The sequence below is a fragment of the Purpureocillium lilacinum genome (assembly GCF_023168085.1).
Source record: "Purpureocillium lilacinum CBS 284.36 DNA, scaffold_6, whole genome shotgun sequence".
Taxonomy (NCBI): Eukaryota; Fungi; Ascomycota; class Sordariomycetes; order Hypocreales; family Ophiocordycipitaceae; genus Purpureocillium; species Purpureocillium lilacinum.
In genome coordinates, this window is record NW_027072116.1 from 523,014 (window position 1) to 542,017 (window position 19,004).

Below are 19,004 nucleotides of genomic sequence, written 5' to 3' on the forward strand. Positions count from 1 at the left end.
GGAATGCCAGCGGGTTACCCGGGACAAGCGCGCGGCCAATGGACTTGGTGCGCTAGCGGCAGGGACGCATTTTCCATCAACGGCCCCACCTCCAATTCGTCCGGCAGCTTCGCCAAAATCGCAGGAGGCAAACCACCGCGCATCCAGCACTTACCTTAGCATCCTCGACGTCGACCGTCGCCGCGCGAGAAACTTTCTCTGTGACGGCCGAGCCACCATGAGGAACGACCCATGAAAATACGCAGTCGAGTGGACGGGTCCGTCTGCGGCGCGGTCCTCGCAAGCCGCCCGACAGCGACCCTCAGGTCCGTCCAGACGACGACCCGGAGGACCCTCTGCAGCCGGCCGGCGCCTCCCACGACGACCCTTGCGCGACCAACGGCTTGCACGAGGAGCTCAATATGGCTACTCTCTACCTTCATGCCCGTCTCCGATGCTCACCAGCCGCGGGTAATACGTCCTTCTCGGCAGGGCGCGCGGCAGTACAGCGTCGCCACGGCGGTCGCCTCCGGACCGAAGCCCATGGTCCATCGACAGCCGCCGTTGCCGGTGCACAGTACGAAACAACTCTTGTCCTTTGTTGACAGCAGGGACGAGGGCAGCGCAGAAGAGCACTTTGATTTTCACCGCGACCCATACCGGAGGGGCTACGCCTTGCCCGACGGACCAAACCTGCGCGTGTCCGACAAGAAACACGACGTCGAGTATCCCTCCCGCGACGAAACCCTCAAAATCACCAACAATACCCAGCAGCTGCTTGCGCGTCTCTATACGGCCATCGGGCAGAGGATGCGCCACCCGAATCGAGTGTCCCTTGACACCATATACAAGCTCTACGGCGAGCTGCCAGACCCGCGCATGCTGCATTTGACATGGCAATGGCGGAACCGCTTATTGAGAGTGATGGGAACGCCGAAGAAGCGAGACATGGAGTCGATGCTACGATACTTTGCGCTCGTCGCCGACGTCAAGAACGCGGGCCTCACCTTGCGACGCTCACACTGGAACTTCGCCCTGGCCTTCGCCACTAAATACGCTGCCCGAACGACGGCACAAGAGATGGAATCGGCATTGCGACTCTGGAGAGAAATGGAGAAAGAGGCAAACGTGCTGGGTAACGACGTCACGTTCAACGTGCTTTTCGACGTGGCGGCAAAGGCGGGCAACTTTACGCTTGCGGACATGATATACAAGGAAATGGAGAGCCGGGGCATTGAGTTCAACCGCTTTCACCACGTCAGCCTTATCCACTACTTTGGCTTGAAGCTCGACTCCGGGGGGATACGCGCCGCGTACAAGGAGATGGTGGAATCGGGCGAAATGGTCGACACGGTCGTGCTCAATTGCGTCATCTCGGGCCTTTTGCGGTGCGGCGAGGAAGAGGCGGCAGAAGAGACCTACGAGCGGATGAAGAACGGCCACGCCCTCGCCTCCGACATGCCGCAGCGCGATTACATGATGAACAAGGTCATCACGAGGGTCCTCATGATGTTCACCAGGGTCGGCAAGCAGCACCCGGAACTCAAGGAGACGCTGCAGACAAACGTGCGGCTCGCCCCAGACCTGCACACGTACAAGCTGCTTGTGCAGCACTACGCCATCAGAGTGGGCAATCTCAACAAGGTCGCCCAATACCTCGACGAGATGAAGCATCTCAAAGTCCCGATACACCCTACCATCTTCCTCGCACTTTTCAAAGGGTTCTACACGCATGGCGGCTTCTCCGGCTCCGACTGGAGCGAAAAGAGGCTCGAAGGCGTTCTATCAGCACTATACCAGGCACGCGATGAGCACGCCAAAGGATTCCGCATTGACCGTTGGCTCGTCATCTGGGCTCTGAGGGCCGTCAAGAAGTGTTCTTCGACTGAGGCCGTAGTACGGACGTTTGATGCCATGTCGCAGCTGTGGGACATTCGACCGGACCGCCAGCAGTTTATGCATGCCATTTTTGACAACATCATCCAAGGCAAGGACATGAAGTCCCCGTGGGGCAAGTGGGACGGGACATCCCATCGACGAGGAAGACGGGACGGGTCATGGCTATGATCAGGGCCACTGTACATGTACACTTTATCCGCATATAGCAATACCCCAGTCGCATCTGTACCATACAACACTATTTTGGGGCGATGCTGTATTCAAAGCGAGTTTTTGCATGTAGCAGGACGTTTACATCAGACGCGGTTGCAATTGGGCACGGCGCGGGTCGGTCGAATCGATTCGGATTGACAAATGGAACTTTGTTTACAGTGATATCGGTGGCAGCCCAGACGTCTATCGAATGTGCCGGGACAGCCGCTCCAAACAGTATCTTCTTCGCCCTCGACAAGCCATCCAGCTTTCCGCCTGGAGCTTACTGCTCCTTGTAGGTCTGGTAGACTGCACAGCCAGTTAGCAAGCATGTCGGATGGGGCGGCCCGCGAAGGGCAAAAGCGCGCAGACGCACCGGCAATGCCGAAGGGGGCGAGGAAGCCCGTGGCCATGAAGGACCAGAAGCCAAGACCGAAGTACTTGCTGCGCGGGTTGAAGGGGATGTTGGTGTAGGGGCCCTCGGGGTAGTGGTACGGCGAGGACATGCGAGCCCGGGTGGCGTGGAAGCCTCGTCGGGAGACGAGCGAGGTCGTCGTGCGGGCGGCGGCGCGGGAGAGCATCTGCGGGCGGTCAATTAGCTTGGCCGGTGCTTGGGGGCGTGTCGGAGAGGTGCGCGCTCACCTTGGAAGAGCGGAGCGGATTGCGACAGGCGGGTTGAGAGCTTTGCTGCGTACGGCGGTCGTGACGGGATCCGAGGTAAGGATAATCGAATGAGGTTCAAAAGCAAAAGGCTTGGCTCAATTGGGTCACGTGCAGCATCAGCTGTCCCGCCGCGCCGTGAACGTCCGATGGTCGGGTCAAGTTCGGACTGGAGAAACAGGGAAGGACGCAAGGCCATCGAGATGCGCTAGCTCACCGCCTGCGCCCCGGGGCCTGACGATTTTCTTTCTGCCGCTTTGTCCCCCAGCCAGCCCACGTCTTTTTTCGAGCCGGGCTGCCCACTTGCTGAGCATCGCCGATTTTGCAGCTTGCAGCTGCGTGTGCGTTTGCGTTGACAACACCAATTCACTGGCGCATTCGCTACTTTGAACGCCAAAAGACGAACCATCTTGCATAGCGATCCTGCAATTCGGCATCCCATTTCCGAGCGAATCACCTGCGAGGAGCAGCATCAACTGATATACGACGCGACTCCGGCGGACAGCCGACAGTGGCCCAACATGGATGACATGTTCGATGTGTTTGAGGGCAAGCCTGGCCGTCAAAGCGACAGCGAGGAGGAGCAGGTGCCGCAGCGACCCCGGAACCGCGACAAGACCAAGAAGAGAAAGGCGGACGAGGCCATGAATGGCGCAGCGACCCAGGAGAAGCAACCGGCCGAGGATGAGGATATGGACGCCAACGAGACGAAGTCCAAAGACGACGAGTCCGACGAAGACGAATCGGACACACCCAGCCAGCAAGACAAGAAGCGGAGGAAAAAGGAAGACGGCGTAGGACCCGTCTTGACGGATACCTTTCAGACGGCCGAGTCGAGAGAAGTCGCCGGCGCCACGACACTGCTGCCACAGGAATCCTCTCTCGTGCTGTCACATAACATCCAGCATCAAGTCGCGCTGCCTCCGGACCTGGACTACGAGTACGTGCCACTGTCGGAGCACAAGTCCCCGGAAGAGCCGGCGCGCACGTGGAACTTTAAGCTCGACCCTTTCCAGAGCCTGTCAGTGGCGTCGATTGAGCGCGAGGAGAGTGTCCTGGTGTCGGCGCACACGAGTGCCGGCAAGACGGTCGTCGCCGAGTACGCCATCGCCCAGTGTCTCAAGCGAAATCAAAGGGTCATCTACACGAGTCCTATCAAGGCTCTGAGTAACCAAAAGTATCGAGACTTTGACGCCATTTTTGGCGACGTCGGCCTCATGACGGGCGATGTCACCATCAACCCCACGGCCAGCTGCCTGGTCATGACGACGGAGATTCTGCGGTCCATGCTGTACCGCGGTTCCGAGATCATGCGCGAGGTGGGATGGGTCGTGTTCGACGAGATTCACTACATGCGCGACAAGACCCGCGGTGTCGTTTGGGAGGAGACCATCATCATGCTTCCCGACAAGGTCCGCTACGTTTTCCTCTCCGCCACCATTCCCAACGCCTTCCAGTTCGCCGAATGGATCGCCAAGATCCACCACCAAGCGTGCCACGTCGTCTACACGGATTTCCGACCGACGCCGCTGCAAAACTACTTCTACCCCTGCGGCGGAAAGGGCGCGCGGATGGTGGTCGACGAGAAGGGCAACTTCAACGAGAGCAACTTCAACAGCGTCATGCAGGAAGTGGAGGACCGCAAGGGCGCGGAATCAAACGACATCAACGCCAAGCTCAAGGGCAAGGGCAAGAACAAGAAGACGAACAAGGGCGGCGGCCCCGACGAAGGATCGGACATCTACAAGATCATCAAGATGACTATCAAGAAAAAGTTCAACCCCGTCATCGTCTTCAACTTCAGCAAGAGGGAGGTTGAGAACCTTGCGATCAAGGTTGGCAATCTGGACTTCAACGACGACTCGGAGCAGGCCATGGTCGAAAAGGTCTTCAGGAGCGCCATTGACAGCTTGTCAGAAGAGGACCGCGAGCTGCCCCAGATTGTGCACTTGCTACCGCTGCTCAAGCGCGGCGTTGGTGTCCATCATTCCGGCCTGCTGCCCATCTTGAAGGAGACGATCGAGATTCTCTTCCAAGAGTCACTGATCAAGGTGCTCTTCGCCACAGAGACCTTCTCCATCGGCCTGAACATGCCGGCCAAGACGGTCATTTTCACACAGGTCACAAAGTGGGACGGCGTCAAGAGGCGACCCATCACTTCGTCCGAGTACATTCAGATGGCGGGCCGAGCTGGACGACGTGGTCTCGACGCCCGCGGTCTTGTTCTGATGATGATTGACGACAAGCTGGAGCCGGAGGTGGCCAAGGAAATCGTCACGGGACACCAGGACAGACTGAACTCGGCCTTTTACCTGGGCTACAACATGATTCTGAACTTGTTGCGAATCGAGGCCATCTCGCCCGAGTTTATGCTCGAGCGCTGCTTCCACCAGTTCCAGAACGCAGCGAGCGTTCCGTCTCTGGAAAAGGATCTCATGGCCTTGCAACAAGAGCGGGACTCCCTGGCGATCCCAGACGAGGCCACCATCAAAGACTACTATCAGATTCGTCAACAGCTCAACACATACACGGCAGACATGCGGGCCGTCATTCAACACCCTCAGTACAGCCTCGAGTATTTGCAGCCCGGTCGGCTGGTGCAAATCTACAACCCCAAGGTGTCGCCCGATAACGTGGCCGGCGGTCAGGACTTTGGCTGGGGCGTGGTGGTCAAGCACGAGCCCCGCAAGGCGCCTAAGCTCGGTGAGCCGGAACATGCGCCGCAGGAGTCTGTCATTGTGAATGTCTTGCTGCCTCTTGCGGCGTCCAGCTCCTCGGTGTATCCGGGCCAGCCTTCGGCAGAGATGCAAGCCGGCCTGGTGCCGGCCAACGGGGACGAAGAGGTCATTTACGAGACGGTGCCGTGCCTGCTGAGCTGCGTCAAGGCCATCAGCCAGATTCGCATCTTTCTGCCCAAGGACGGCCTGAGGACTGATCAGGACAAGGAAACTGCCTTCAAGTCTCTATCCGAAGTCAAGCGCAGGTTCCCTGATGGCGTGCCGATCCTCGACCCGCTGGAGAACATGGACATTACGGACGAATCCTTCAAGAAGCTTCTGCGCAAGATCGAGGTGCTCGAGTCTCGGCTGTTGGCCAACCCGCTGCACCTGTCGCCGCTGCTGCCTTCGCTCTGGGACCAGTACCACGCCAAGATGCAAGTGTCCGAGAAGGTCAAGGAGAAGAAGAAGGCCATCGCCAAGGCGCACAGCATCGCGCAGATGGACGAGCTCAAGTCGCGCAAGCGTGTCCTGCGTCGTCTCGGATTCATCAACGACGCCGAGGTCGTGCAGCTCAAGGCGCGCGTCGCGTGCGAGATCTCTTCGACCGAAGGCCACGAGCTGCTCTTGTCGGAGCTACTGTTCGACCGCTTCTTCAACGAGCTGACGCCGGAAATGATTGCCTCCATCCTGAGCTGCTTCATCTTTGATGAAAAGGTGGAGACGCAGGCCCTCAAGGAGGAGCTGCAGAAGCCTTACCGCGAGGTCCTGGCCAAGGCACGCATCGTGGCCAAGGTCAGCCAGGAATGCAAGCTGGACGTGAACGAGGAGGAGTACGTGCAGAGCCTGAAGTGGCAGTTGATGGAGACGGTCTACGCATGGGCTAACGGCCGACCGTTCTCCGAGATCTGGTAAGTTTTGCATCTTGTACGTCGAATTTGCAACGACAATTGCTAACATGTGGCAGCAAAATGACAAACACGTACGAGGGCTCGCTTATCCGCCTGTTCCGCCGTTTGGAGGAGCTCCTGCGGCAGATGGCCCAGGCCGCCAAGGTTATGGGCAACGACGACCTCACCAAGAAGTTTGAGGAGAGTCTGCAGAAGGTGCGCAGGGACATCGTGGCCGCGCAGAGTCTGTACCTGTAGGCGACTGTGGCAAGACAGTGCGAGCGTACGCGGGCGGGGAAGATGGCATTGGGTATTTATCTTATCTGGCGTCAAACATCATGGGCGGCGCACGGCTACGTTGGCATGATCCACGGCGAGGGAGTCTGGGCTCTGTAATGGCATGCTCATGTCACGTTTACTGTACATATGATTGTTGAAGCGATGGAGATAATTGCAATAGAGACGAGCGGCGAGCGCTGGACTCTGATTCGGCGTTGAGAACCCCCTCTCTCCTATAGTATATTCTCACTGGCATGACATACTTATAACAAATCTCGCACGCTACCTGTACATACAATGCAGTCTTCAAATCTGCTTCGCTAAAATTCGCAAAGGATATTGGACGACTCAGCGTCTTCTAGTCATCGTGCAAAAGCTCAGACTTGTTATCCAAGCCCGCCCACTTTTGCTTTCCATCCAGAATGTCCTTTACGCGTCGTGAATAGAAAATATGTTGCCTGGCATCGAATCAGCCGCCTCACATCACTCTACAGCCCCCCCCCAACACGGGAACGACACTCACCTGACGTCAAAGTTCTCACGAAGCCGCTCCGTATCCAGCGTCAGTAATGACGGCGACACAAGGACCATGTTGCGCCCCTCGTCGAGGATAAACGACCCGCACGTCCCGCACGAGACCTTGCACGGCAGGTCGTGCTCCGCGGCCTTGCTGTCCGTCTTGTAAAAGTGCAAGCCCTCGACGCCCCGCTCAAAGGCCATGTCGGCCTTCTCGAAGATGGCGGCCAGCTGCAGCGGCGCGCCGTGGATGACCTGGCAGTCGTGGCAGTGGCAGTACTTTACGTTGAGGGGGTTGTCGCTGGAGAGCCAGTAGACGACGCGGCCGCAGTGGCACGCGCCGCGGAGTTTCTTGGTGAAGGATTTGCGCGCTGGTGAGGTTTCGGTTGGGCCTTGGTAGGGCGGGCGGTGTTGCCAGGTGGGTGAGGTCATGGCTGGAGTGTGAATGTGAATGTCTAGTGCTGGGTATTGATGCTTATGGTGGTGTATTGCTGGGGGAGCTTGCCCAGCGAGGGATACACATTTCATTTATACGAGAATTCGATAGCTCAAGGGACACGAAGAAGCAATTCATTTTTGCTTAGAAGCAAGAAAGCTGATGGCGATCGAGGTGGTTGTGAGGAACGAGGTGAGCGAACTTGCCCGACCTGAGGAGTGAGTCGTGACGTAGCCCGAGAGCATCCGCACCTGAGTCAACGTGATGTCAAGACTTTTGTGTTTCTGGCGCCGCCCCCATGGCATGTAAGCGTAATTAACATCCGAAGCAGATCTCGCCGTTAACTCATCGGTCGCGATCGTGCTATTCGCATGCTGCAGGCTAGGGTACTGGGATACGCAGCTTTCGACTGCGGCCATGACCCTGCAACACGCCTACTCTCTACCACCCCTCTGGCGGGCCTCCCCAGTTCTCAATACTTGCATGGGCACGCCGCACCTTGATGCTAGTAATTACTGCTTTTATTCCGCCTGAGGCTCCGAATCTATCTAGACAGCTTGATGCGACGATTGACAGGGCTCTCTGAACCCACAAATATGAACCCATCATATACGATTCCCCCAAGAAGCGCCCCTGCCAAGTTGGCAGCCCAAGGTCCAATCACCCACCACGCGTCCCCGAAGACGACAGAGCGACCGTATCCGACGCCGAGCATAACGAGCCTGGGGCCAAAGTCTGCGGCCGGGTTCAAAGCCGACCCGGTGTTGTGGCCCAGCGTGAGCTTCAGCGTCGTTACAAGAAGGCCGAGGATCTGAACCATGCTGTCAGCGGAGGTGGTCTCGGACACATGAAGCAATGGCAAACGGCCCTGACAAAGAGACGTATGGAATCGCCATGTTCCCGGGGGCCGCGATGGAAGGATAGAGGACAGAACTCACAAAGGCATGCATGCCCGCTCCAGGCGGGTCATTCTGATCGTCCCCCAGCGCAAACACCATGATCATCATAACAGCACTCTGCACCACCTGACTCAACGCCGCGCCCCCCGTGCTCATCCACTCCCTGCGCGTCGCGCAAAACGCCGTCCACGCCGTCTCGCGCGCCGGGCCATCGGCATTACGGATGGCGTCGCGGAAGACGGCGTAGGCGAGCGACCCCGCGGCCGCGGCGGCGAGCAGCTGGACGAGGACGTAGGCGGCGCACTGCCGCCAGGGGAAGCGGCGGAAGACGCTGAGCGACGCCGACACGGCGGGGTTCATGTGCGCGCCCGACACGCCGCCGCCGATGTATATGCCCAGCATCCAGGCGAAGCCCGAGGACCAGGCTGCTTCGAAGGTGCCGTAGATGGTGGACGGGTCTGCGGAGAGGTTGACGGTGAGGGTGCCGGCGACGCCGAGGAAGATGGATACGGTGGTCTATGGTCACGGTGAGCCTCTGTGAATAATTGGTCAAGGGGATATGAGAAGGGTTGAGGAGACGTACAGCGAGAAACTCGGCCAGGAGTTCCGGATGACGGGCCCGAAAGGAAGCCCACCAGTTGCGAAGCTCATCGGGATCCCGGAAACCCTCCTCGACCTCTTCCCGTTCCCTATGTCCGATAGGCTCTGCGTCGAGCGCGAACCTGCTCGTATCTTGGAATAGATGCGGCACTGCCTGGTCATCCTGCTGGGACGGCCCCAAAGTGGTCGCTGTCTCAGCAGCCTCAACATCTGGGTCTCCTGCTTTTCCGATCGTGTGCTTCTCGGTGTGCCGTCGCCGAGCTGTGTGAGGCAAAGGCTGGCCAAGGCTGAAGACAGGCTTTTGCCTAGCCACGCCGTACCAAGGGTTCTCGTCGAGGTACTCCTTGTCGACCCAGTCACGCTGCGTCGGCCCGCGGTTGAGTGTCAGGGGCCGCTGCGACGTGGTGCTGCGTATCGCGGAGGGGATCCGAGACGGGAGTCTGGAGGGGAGTCGAGACGGCGGCACTCGGGATGTCGGTTGGCGGGTTGTCCTCGCCGTCTGGCGCGGACGGACGGGGGTGAAGTACGACGGGCGACTCTGTTGGGATAATTGCAGCCCGGGAGAGGGGAGGGGAGCTGTATCGACCGTTGGCGTGTTAGACAGTGGTGCTCCATTCGTCGTCTTCTCCTCACATCGGGGTAGCTCACTGGCTGTTGCGGATGATGATGTCGAGCGAGACGACGACGATGAGTGCCGCGCCGACGGCACCTGGGCGTCGCCATCTTGTCGCCCATTTGCTCTTTTCGAAGATGAGCCTTCTGCCATGTTGAATCTGCTGCTGCTGCTGCTGCTGCTGTGTGAGCATGGCCAGGGCCACCAGCTGTGTCTGCCGAGAGGAGCTGCTTATTATACGGCACATTTCAAGAAACATATTGGTAGGAAGGATATATAAAAGAGCTTCGAATCCGCCTTCTTGCATCACGGATGGATATCTTGTAGACGCCGATTGCAACTACACATGTAGAAGGACCAATTGCTCCGATCTGGGGGCACGGGCCATACCGCGTTCTAGCCTGCTCTGTCGGTGGTACATCTTGACAGCAGCCAGCGGGCAGTGAGCGCGGAAGGTAAAGAATCGATGCTTGCCCTGGGGCGCATGAGTGTCCCGAGTCCTGACGGTATTCGTCTCTGTATGTCACCCCGTGGCGGACGGCTCCCGTGCGGCACTCCACTCGGACGTCACGCCCTGCAGGGCCACGGACGTACCTCCGGCTCTCCTTTGACCACCCGTAACAGGCTCCCAGCCAGGCACATCTCGCAGGGTACTGACTGTGTCAGACCTGGAAGACTTCGAATCAGTGGACCTGACTGGACGCTGGATCGCCCGCTTCGGTGACGAAAATCAATGCTCATTGCCCGGGTCGACCCACAGCACCCGATTTTAATAAGGGTCTGACCGAGCCCGATGCTGATGATCGCGGGCGCTTTGTTGGAGCCGTGTGTGTCGGAGGCGTGGTGCCGGATCAGCGCCTGGTCGACAGAGGACACTGAGCACAGGCACCGGAGCAGAGCCTCCGTGCTTGTCTGCAGGGCGTATTTTACCCACTGTTCAAGTACGCAAGGTATGAGATTCAATAATGGCTTGCATCGTATCGTCAGTCAATATCGTGAGCCTCGAGGTCCGGGCCAGAACGGCGAGAGCTCAGCCAACCAGTGAACCGCCATGTGCTCACTTTCGTCTCCAGTGAAGCCCGACGCCAACAGTGGCAAGAGACCCAGGACACGGTAAATCAGCCATCCAACAACATCACTCGCGTGTTCCGCCGCCGACTGCATCTCCGGATTTTCTCCCTTCCCACCAAGCCGCAACCGACGTCATGGGGATACTCCGCGCCGTCCGGGAGTTGATGACCCCGGCTGCAAGTCCACGCGTGCAGATCCTCTCCGACCTCCACCTCGAAGTCGGACAGCAGTACTCGTCCTACACCTTCCCCGCCACTGCGCCCTTCCTGCTTCTAGGCGGCGACATCGGCCGGCTCATCGACTACGACGCCTACCTCCAATTCCTCGGCGCGCAGGTCTCGCGCTACAAGAAAGTCTTCCTCGTGCTAGGCAACCACGAGTTCTACGGGCTAGACTACGACGCTGGGATCGAGGAGGCGCGGCGTCTTGCAGCAGAGCCCAGGCTGGTCGGCGGCTTGGTCCTCCTCCATAGGGCTCACTGGGACGACCCTGACTCTGGCCTGACGGTCGTCGGATGCACCCTCTGGTCGGCCATCCCCGAGGACGTCTACGAGGTCGTGCGCGCCAAGGTCAGCGACTTCAAGAAGATACCGGGCTGGACGCCTCAGAGGCATAATCAGGTCCACGCCGAGGAGGTGGCGTGGCTTCGCGAACGAGTCGCGAGCATCGCAGCCGCGGATGATGGGCGAGGACGGCGGCTTTTGGTAGCGACGCATCATGCACCCTGCGTAGAAGGCAGCTCGTCGCCGGCGCATGCGAGCAACCCGTGGACTCCGGCCTTTGCGACCGACATCATACAGGACGGAGAGTGGGAGGGCGCCAAGGCGTGGGCTTTTGGTCACACGCACTACTCGACGGCTTTCACGCGGAACGGGATCAAGCTGATAGCCAACCAGAGAGGCTACGTCCTGCCTGGCAGCGCGGCACAGAAGGACGGAGACAAGAAAAAGAAGGGCGCCCACGAATTTGACGCCCATAGGTTCATTACTGTATAGAGGCCATGGCGGTTCTGCAGGCCAGCCACGAGTTCCTACTCTTCCATCGCCATGCCCGCGGTCCTTCCAGTAGTTGGAGGGGCCAGGCAGACCCTTGATACTGTGTCCTTGGGGACCTCCCTCCTCGGGTCCCCCATGCCACTTGTACGTGCGGCTGCCATTTCCAAACGCCCTCGCTCAGACCCAATTGCCTCCCATATCGTACACGTGCAACATTGACGCATACTGCTCTTCATAGTCCGTCACCGCTCGCCCGAGATGCCCATGACGATGCCCACAGTCAGACTCAAGACGACGCCTGAGCCGACAAAAATCTGCCACTTTTCGCTCCAGACGCCCTGTCTCAGCAGCCACGTCAAGCTCCCGAGCGGGAAAAAGAAGCCAATCATCATGCCTCGGATCAATATGTCCAGCACGGTCGACATGCTGCTCAGCTCGTCCTCGATGGTGGCGCCGCCAGCGGCTCCCGCGCCCAGCGACGGCACCTCGCCGGCGTTGGAGTCGATCCACGCGTCTTCCAGTCCACGGAGAGTGTCGGGTGAGGGCATCGCGTCCGGGGCGAAGCGATCCGAGTTTATGGACGCAAACTGCGTGCGCAGCGTCGATATTTCCGACGATGTGAAGCCAGCCTGCAGGAGGCGATCGAAGCCGCGCGGGCGCGGACGCGTGCGCCAAGAGGATAGTCCGGCGCCTGCGTCATTCCCGGACGCGGCGGCAGCGCCGTTGGACGAAGATATGCCGGCTTGTGCCTTGGAGCCATCGCCGGGGGACGGGTCCGAGGGTGGGTTGTGCGCGGCAGTGGCCTCGGCGGCGAGGTCCGCAGCGGAGAGCTCATCGCCAATGGAGCAGTTCACGTAGATGCGTAGCGGAGGCGGGGCGGCGCCCTCCACGGCCTTGCCCTTGCCCTTGCCAGCGCCGCCATGGTCCTCGTCGCGATGGGCAGCGGTCGATCGTTTCGCAGACGCAGACGAAGCAGCCAGTGGTGGCGGCGGGAGCGGCTTGAGGACTGCGGAGAGGGCAGAGGCGTCGGGTAGGATGCGGCCCTGGTGGATGAGGCGCAAGCGGTTCGGGGTGGACAGGCGAGTGCGGAGGAGGTGTTTGAGCGAGAGGACGGTGGTGAGGTGCGGCGAGGGGATGTCGAGCTCGAGGTCTGGGATGGAGGTTGAGAAGCGGATCGTGAGGTGGAGGGGCGCGGACGTCATGGCGGCATGGTGAGGGAGGGTGGGCGTGCGGTGAGAGCGATGCGAATGCGGACGTGGGCGTGTGTTTGCTCTGGTCCGTGCGGGTGGTGTCGCGTCGATGGACGTGCGCGGCTGCGATTGTGTGCCGTCGTGATGTGAGGCTTGACAAGCGATGCGGATCAGGTTGGTGTCTCGGAACGCAGTGAGAGAGGTGGACGACAGCTGCCGTCCATTGGCACATGAGGTGACGACAGCTGGAGCGATGGAGACGGTCGGGTGGCAGCTGCTGCCGTGCAGGCGGGGTCCACAGTGGGCTAGGGACCCGCTAGAGCTTCCATGCAACGGGACCGAATCCCGCCCGCCTGACACGCTGCCTTTCTAGCGGCGCTCTGGCAGGGGAGAATTCCAGTGAGGCTTTCGGTTCATGCCGCCACCTCCAACTGGCTGCACTCAATTGCCTGCAACATACCTCCACCGCCTTGGGCAGAATCGCCATCCTCCTCTTCCCCAACTTTCGCCGGTGTCAACATACTCTCCTTCCACCAGCATAGCACGTTGGCTTGCTCGGGACACGCATCGAGATGGCGCGGTTCAGGGGCGCCCGGTACCTGAGCTGCTTTTACTGCGGAAAGCGGTCCGGGCTCAAGTACGACGGCGTGACCCGCGACTTTCTGTGTCTCTACTGCGATGCCACCAACTACCTCGACGAAGTAATCGCCCGCCTTCAACCCCCCGGACCCGCCACGGGATCCCGAGCGCTGATGAGAACAGAATGGAGAGATTACGGATCCTCCCGTCGCAACGGATCGCGAAGCGACGACGACGCAGTACGCGGTGCCTCGGCCGGCCTCGCCTTCGGCTACCGGGAGCAGCGACATCTTCTGCCCGACGTGCCTGAAGAACCAACACCTCTTCACCAAGTCACTGGCGCAATACTTTCCCGACGATCCTTCCGACCCAGAATATGAGCGACTCGAGCGCAACTACTACCGCTATCGTCGCGGCTTGGAAGTGCGGTATCCGCAAGTCTGCGACGAGTGCGCCGCCCGCGTCGAGCACCGCATCCGCCAGGCAGGGTACACAGCCAAGACGGACCATCTGCGTCGCATGATGGACTTGAGCCGCGGCCGGAAACCTACCCGGAGGCGGACGCCGTTGGACTGGGCGAGCGCGCTCGGCGGCGCCGTCTGGAGGGTTGGCTTCGTGCTGCAGCTGCTGTGGCACGTGGTCATGGTGACGCAGGTGCTGCAGACCGGCGACCCGGCTGGCATGCGCGATCCGGACGGAGGCGATGCCCTACTGGAGCGAATCGTTCCGTGGCTGAGACGGATAGCTGGGATCTTGCCAGCACAGGATGTGCTCATGCGATGGAGCATCGCCGCGGCGTGTGCTTCGGCGTGGTGGAACCCGCACTTCGTGCAAGTGAACCGCGGGTTCACGAGACACTTGTTGGGACTCACTCAGTGGTATTCCTTCCAGGGCCTCATAATATTCTTCCGACTGGTGTTCCGGAGGGTGCAGGACATCGAGGGCGGGCAGAGCCAGTCGGTTCAGGCACAGCTCAGCATACACGCGGCCATGGCGGTTGTCATGGGGCTGGTGGGTGCCACTGATGGATATGAAGATAGACGGAAGCACTAACATGATAATCAGATGTATGTTTTGGCCGGCAGGTCAATCCGAGTCGATACCTCGCCGCTGTTCGGAACAGACGAAAAGCCTGTTCTGCCCAAGCCCACGACGCCGGCCAAGCGGAAGCAGGAGGATTCCAAGACGTTTTCGGAGCTTTTCAACGACGCGTTGGAGTCGGTTGACCGGCCGTCGCAGGCTCGGCCAGCCAGTTTAACCCCTCCTTCTCAACGGGCGCCTGTCCAACAGCCGGTGAGAAAGCCCGGGCTGTCGTTTGGCGGCCTCGATCTGTCCGAGACTCCCACGCGACGGCGCCCGCAACCAGTCCAGTACGCCGAGGAGATGGACTGGTCACCCATTGCGCCTCATCAGCATCGAGCATTTGTTGGCCAGGCATCGCCAAGCAGAGGGACTAGCAAGTTTGCGCGGCGGGAGCCCGAGGCCAGCAATCCCTTCCGCCACAAAGTTCCCGCAGCGCCGTCGAACCCAGCGCGGAGACTGCTGAACCGGCCTCGCGAGTCGGAGCAAAACCCAGAGCCCGTGGACAATAGCCAAAGTCTGTTTGGCCAACGCCGCTCCGCGAGCGACCGCAATAATGCCGCGGAGACCAGTCAGAGCGTGGAGTTTAGACACCCCAAGTTCTTCGCCCCAGAGAAGGACGATGCGAGCTCCTTGGCAGACTTGCTGAGCCAGAGTTTTAGTTTGAGTCAGGAGCAGGATGTCGACGCCGGGAGCGCGGACGGGATGGCCGCCAACGGAAGGCCGACTCGGGTCGCGGCAACGCGATCCGACAAACCGAGGCACAGAATTCCCACGTCCTCTGACGCCATCGTGTTCTACATTGTTGCTGCCTTGGTATTAGCCTGGTTGACAACAATGACCATTGCCGTTCCTCGCCAGTTAGAGGTACGGTCGGTCATACTTTTCGTCGCCGGGGTCATTGCCCTTCGCGGTAACGACGCGACGAGCCAGGAGATTCAGACTTCGCCGACTCCAGGTGGGGTCGCGTACGTGCTCTCAGCGGTTGGCATTGCCGAGCTCGCGGCCGTGTGCTGGCTCGCGACCAAGGTTTGGGAGGGGGACGTTGCGGAGGCCAACGTTGGCAAATACGGGCTGACCCTGCTTGGGATGATGTCGGCACGTCTGATGCTTAGAAGAGCGGGCATTGTATAGAGAACCATGTGTGTATTTCGTTTGCATGAAGCGGGTTGGGTATGGCTGCATTTACATCGGGGCGCTTCAGGTTAGAGCCCCGCCGCCTCGAGCGGCCTTGACTGGCGGACGGATAGCACGGCGCGGCGAACAGTGCCCGCAGATGTAAAGGAATATGATTTGGCATGACACAAGGCGACGGTACCGTTCTAGCGAGTGGAGTGACGCCATGGAACAAACAAGAGTCGAACGACGCTACAGGGGGACGAGCCGCTCTAACAGCGGAACAATCGATTCTATTCAGCCCGCAGGAGGCTCTCGTTTCCTCATGAGTGAAAACAAGTGTCTCGAGCCGCGGATCTGGCAAGCACCTTGTTCCGTCTTGTCCGCCTCCTTTGCAAGGCCACCCTCGCCCCTGAGCACCCGCGCATCCCTCCTCGCCAACACCACCCGCAGCACGACCGAAAAGACAGTCGTCAGCAGGATGCCCATGGCAGCAAACAACTGCACGCCGAGATACCCGCCCGTGGCGTCGAGCATAGCCCCCGACAAGGGCGGCCCCAGCAGCGAGCCCACGCCCTTGAGCACCGACACCATGCCGAGCCTCGTCCCCAGGCGGCTCAGGTCGGGCGTGATGTTCGTCACCACCACCGTCGCGAGCGAGACGACGCCCCCGGAGAAGAAGCCGTACAGCACCGCAAACGCGACGTTGCCGGCGGGCGTGCTGACGCTGACCCAGTACAGCAGGCTGAGGCAGGTGCACGCCAGAACGGCAATGTACGTGTCGAGCGCGCCGACGCGGTCCGCCGCAAAAGACGGGGCGATGCGTCCGGGGATGGTGCACGCGTTGAGGATCGCGACGAGGTAGTGCGCCAGCCCGGACGCGGCCATGCCGTGCGCGAGCGCGTACGACTGTAGGTAGTACGGCGCGTTGAAGAAGACGAGGTTGTTGAAGAAGATGGCCGCGCAGTAGAGCTGGAACGGCCGCTCCTTGAACGCGCCCGTGTCGACGAACCACGCAAGCGAGAGGCCGCCTGCACGTCCACGACGCCCCTGCTGCAGCATCCAGGCCGGGCGCTCCCTCAACGTACGGGGACGCATCACCGCAAAGGCAAACAGGCACAACACCACGGCTACAAAGCCCATAGCGCGGACCGCCCAAGCAAACCCGACAGACCGCTGGAGGCTCTCGAAAAGAAGAGGGTACGTCGTCGCGCCGAGCCCACTGCCCACCGTAGCCGCCGCCATGGCGCGCGCCCTGCGCCGGCGAAAGTACAGCGGCACAAGGGCAATGGACGGCACGCTGATGCAGCACGCACCTAGGCCCATGCACAGCCCCTGCGCGAGGAGGACGTGCCAGTAGCGGGTCGCGAAGGAGGTGGCGAGGAAGCCGATGGTGAGGAGGGTCGTGCCGGCGACGACGAGGGCGCGCGCGTGGCCGCGGTCGTAGAGCGGGCCGATGACGGCGCTGAGCGCCATGAGGCAGAATATCTGCACGGAGCCGATCCACGATACGGCCGAGGGGGAGCTGCCGGAGAGGAGGTGCGCCGTGTAGTACGACTGGAAGACGCCAAAGGAGTTGACGAGGCCGCTGCCATGTTTCATTCCAAATCAGCGTGCGGTCTTTCAAGTTCTCGCCAATGACTCGCGATGCTTCTGGGAAGGGTTGTGCGACGTGGGGGATACGAGGTTCCCGCGACGCAAACAGCAAACAACAAGATATCAAGGGGGAGAAAACATGGGAGTCATGGCGGTGGTGGTGTTTGTCGGGCAGGTAACCCGGGCAAAAAGGGGGGGGGCAAGGCAGTGAGGAGGAGGAGGGAGGCAGGGAGAGAGAAGGATGAAGGAGGGTCGTACAGGTGATTAAAGTACAAGGCAAACGAGGCCGCGACCTGCAGCCAGGCCTTGAGACCGCCATCGACTCGCTCGTCGTCAAAGTTGCGCGCCTGATCCAGCACCATCACGGGCGGCGTTGTGGATGGCGGTGGCTGCGGCGCCTGCATCTGCATCTGCGCCTCGAGATGAAGGGCATCGTCGACGCCGCCGCCGCCTTCGCCGTGCATCTGCGCCCGAGCCGCCGCTGCCGTTTCGTCACCTGCAGGCGCCACAGCTGCAGGTCCAGGTCCAACAGCTGCAGCCGGCGCCGCCGCCACGACGTTGATGCCGTCGTCGTCGTCGTCGTCCTGTCGCCGCGCCGAGCCGTCATCTGCCGGCTGCTGCGCCATGGTTGCTGCTGCGTGCCGCGCGGGCGGTGGCTTGCATGATTTGGGGGGCCCCCGGGGGTAATGTCGCAGCTGCGTCTGATAAGGGGGCCGTTGTTTGTGAATCGTGATATGTGACCGGCCAAAATGCTGCGGATGCAGGAGGAAATGGGGAAGGAAGGCGATGGGAAAGAGAGCGGGCGGCTTGTTTTACAGACGGGAACGGGCTGGGATGTGGCAGGGCAGGGCAAGAAGGGCGGCAACGGGACGTGGACGACGAGGTTGGCCGATTGTCTCGCCGGATGCCGGGAGCTAGAGACGGCAGATCGGCGTGGCGGGGCGGGGGTTGGCGGGTCCGAAACGCGGGGGTGGATAAACGGCTTATGTCCATCGGCTTGCCGGCATCGGGCAGTGCGAAGCATGACGAGATGCCATCATGACCACATCGGTCGACAGAGGATGTGTCCCTGTCAGCCTTGGACAGCACAAAGCGGCAAACTCGGCAGTGTCTGCCTGCCTTACGGGCAGAAAGCACCGAGATTGGAGTCATCCATCTGCATGTTGGCCTCCATCAAAGTCGAGCCATTCTCCTTGCCATGATCCTTCAATTTCAAGAAGAGCCGAAGTGGCGTCTTGTCGGCGAGCGTAGATGGCAGATTTGGACACCGACGGTCTCGCGAATCGTACGCGCGCCTCAGATAGTCGACAAGTCGAGGCGCCTGACACAGCAGCATTTCATTTCCCTCAACATCAACCTATCAAACTGTTGGTCAGCTGCTGACTCGCTCGCTAACGAGACCGTTACACGAGGCGAAGTTGAGTCCAGGATCACACAAACGGGCCATGACTTCATTTCCACTGGCTGCACCCAAGCAGCCTCGCTGCAAGGGAGGTGCCCATGCAGCCTTCTGTGCCGTCTTCTAGACTCAATAGATTGTCGGTCTGACCCTCGCCAGTTTGGCTCCTCGTCATATCCCTGACAAGTGAACCGCGCGGGTGAGGCTGCTCTCTCCTGTAGTGGCTGTCGGGCAGACATCGCCTGCTTCCGCTTTTGGCCCCGTCAAGCCTCTTTGTGCTTCGCTCTCGACGCCAATG

General features: G+C 60.3%; 9 protein-coding genes across 9 annotated transcripts; 4 read left to right on the forward strand and 5 right to left on the reverse strand.

Annotated features, from left to right (window-relative positions):
* Positions 1-420: 420 nt before the first annotated feature.
* PLICBS_008081 (uncharacterized protein) lies at positions 421-2,046 on the forward strand (the record flags this gene model as incomplete). Its single annotated transcript, XM_018324435.1, has 1 exon — positions 421-2,046. One exon carries the CDS (start codon positions 421-423, stop codon positions 2,044-2,046), a length of 1,626 nt encoding a protein of 541 aa, XP_018177614.1.
* A 307-nt stretch (positions 2,047-2,353) lies between these two features.
* On the reverse strand, positions 2,354-2,651 carry PLICBS_008082 (uncharacterized protein; the record flags this gene model as incomplete). Its single annotated transcript, XM_018324434.1, has 2 exons — positions 2,354-2,379; positions 2,447-2,651. The coding sequence occupies 2 exons, from the start codon at positions 2,649-2,651 to the stop codon at positions 2,354-2,356; spliced, it is 231 nt and encodes a 76-aa protein (XP_018177613.1).
* A 600-nt stretch (positions 2,652-3,251) lies between these two features.
* Positions 3,252-6,595, forward strand: PLICBS_008083 (ATP-dependent RNA helicase mtr4; the record flags this gene model as incomplete). Its single annotated transcript, XM_018324433.2, has 2 exons — positions 3,252-6,358; positions 6,415-6,595. 2 exons carry the CDS (start codon positions 3,252-3,254, stop codon positions 6,593-6,595), a joined length of 3,288 nt encoding a protein of 1,095 aa, XP_018177612.2.
* Positions 6,596-6,974: 379 nt separating this feature from the next.
* On the reverse strand, positions 6,975-7,564 carry PLICBS_008084 (uncharacterized protein; the record flags this gene model as incomplete). Its single annotated transcript, XM_018324432.1, has 2 exons — positions 6,975-7,074; positions 7,140-7,564. The coding sequence occupies 2 exons, from the start codon at positions 7,562-7,564 to the stop codon at positions 6,975-6,977; spliced, it is 525 nt and encodes a 174-aa protein (XP_018177611.1).
* Positions 7,565-8,112: 548 nt separating this feature from the next.
* PLICBS_008085 (uncharacterized protein) lies at positions 8,113-9,873 on the reverse strand (the record flags this gene model as incomplete). Its single annotated transcript, XM_018324431.1, has 4 exons — positions 8,113-8,379; positions 8,507-8,983; positions 9,051-9,507; positions 9,716-9,873. 4 exons carry the CDS (start codon positions 9,871-9,873, stop codon positions 8,113-8,115), a joined length of 1,359 nt encoding a protein of 452 aa, XP_018177610.1.
* Positions 9,874-10,885: 1,012 nt separating this feature from the next.
* On the forward strand, positions 10,886-11,746 carry PLICBS_008086 (uncharacterized protein; the record flags this gene model as incomplete). Its single annotated transcript, XM_065601316.1, has 1 exon — positions 10,886-11,746. One exon carries the CDS (start codon positions 10,886-10,888, stop codon positions 11,744-11,746), a length of 861 nt encoding a protein of 286 aa, XP_065457388.1.
* A 242-nt stretch (positions 11,747-11,988) lies between these two features.
* On the reverse strand, positions 11,989-12,948 carry PLICBS_008087 (uncharacterized protein; the record flags this gene model as incomplete). The annotated part of the gene is made up of 1 exon (XM_018324429.2): positions 11,989-12,948. The coding sequence occupies one exon, from the start codon at positions 12,946-12,948 to the stop codon at positions 11,989-11,991; it is 960 nt and encodes a 319-aa protein (XP_018177608.2).
* Positions 12,949-13,508: 560 nt separating this feature from the next.
* On the forward strand, positions 13,509-15,729 carry PLICBS_008088 (uncharacterized protein; the record flags this gene model as incomplete). The annotated part of the gene is made up of 3 exons (XM_018324428.2): positions 13,509-13,637; positions 13,699-14,526; positions 14,581-15,729. 3 exons carry the CDS (start codon positions 13,509-13,511, stop codon positions 15,727-15,729), a joined length of 2,106 nt encoding a protein of 701 aa, XP_018177607.2.
* Positions 15,730-16,008: 279 nt separating this feature from the next.
* Positions 16,009-17,933, reverse strand: PLICBS_008089 (uncharacterized protein; the record flags this gene model as incomplete). Its single annotated transcript, XM_065601317.1, has 2 exons — positions 16,009-17,299; positions 17,566-17,933. 2 exons carry the CDS (start codon positions 17,931-17,933, stop codon positions 16,009-16,011), a joined length of 1,659 nt encoding a protein of 552 aa, XP_065457389.1.
* Positions 17,934-19,004: the final 1,071 nt, after the last annotated feature.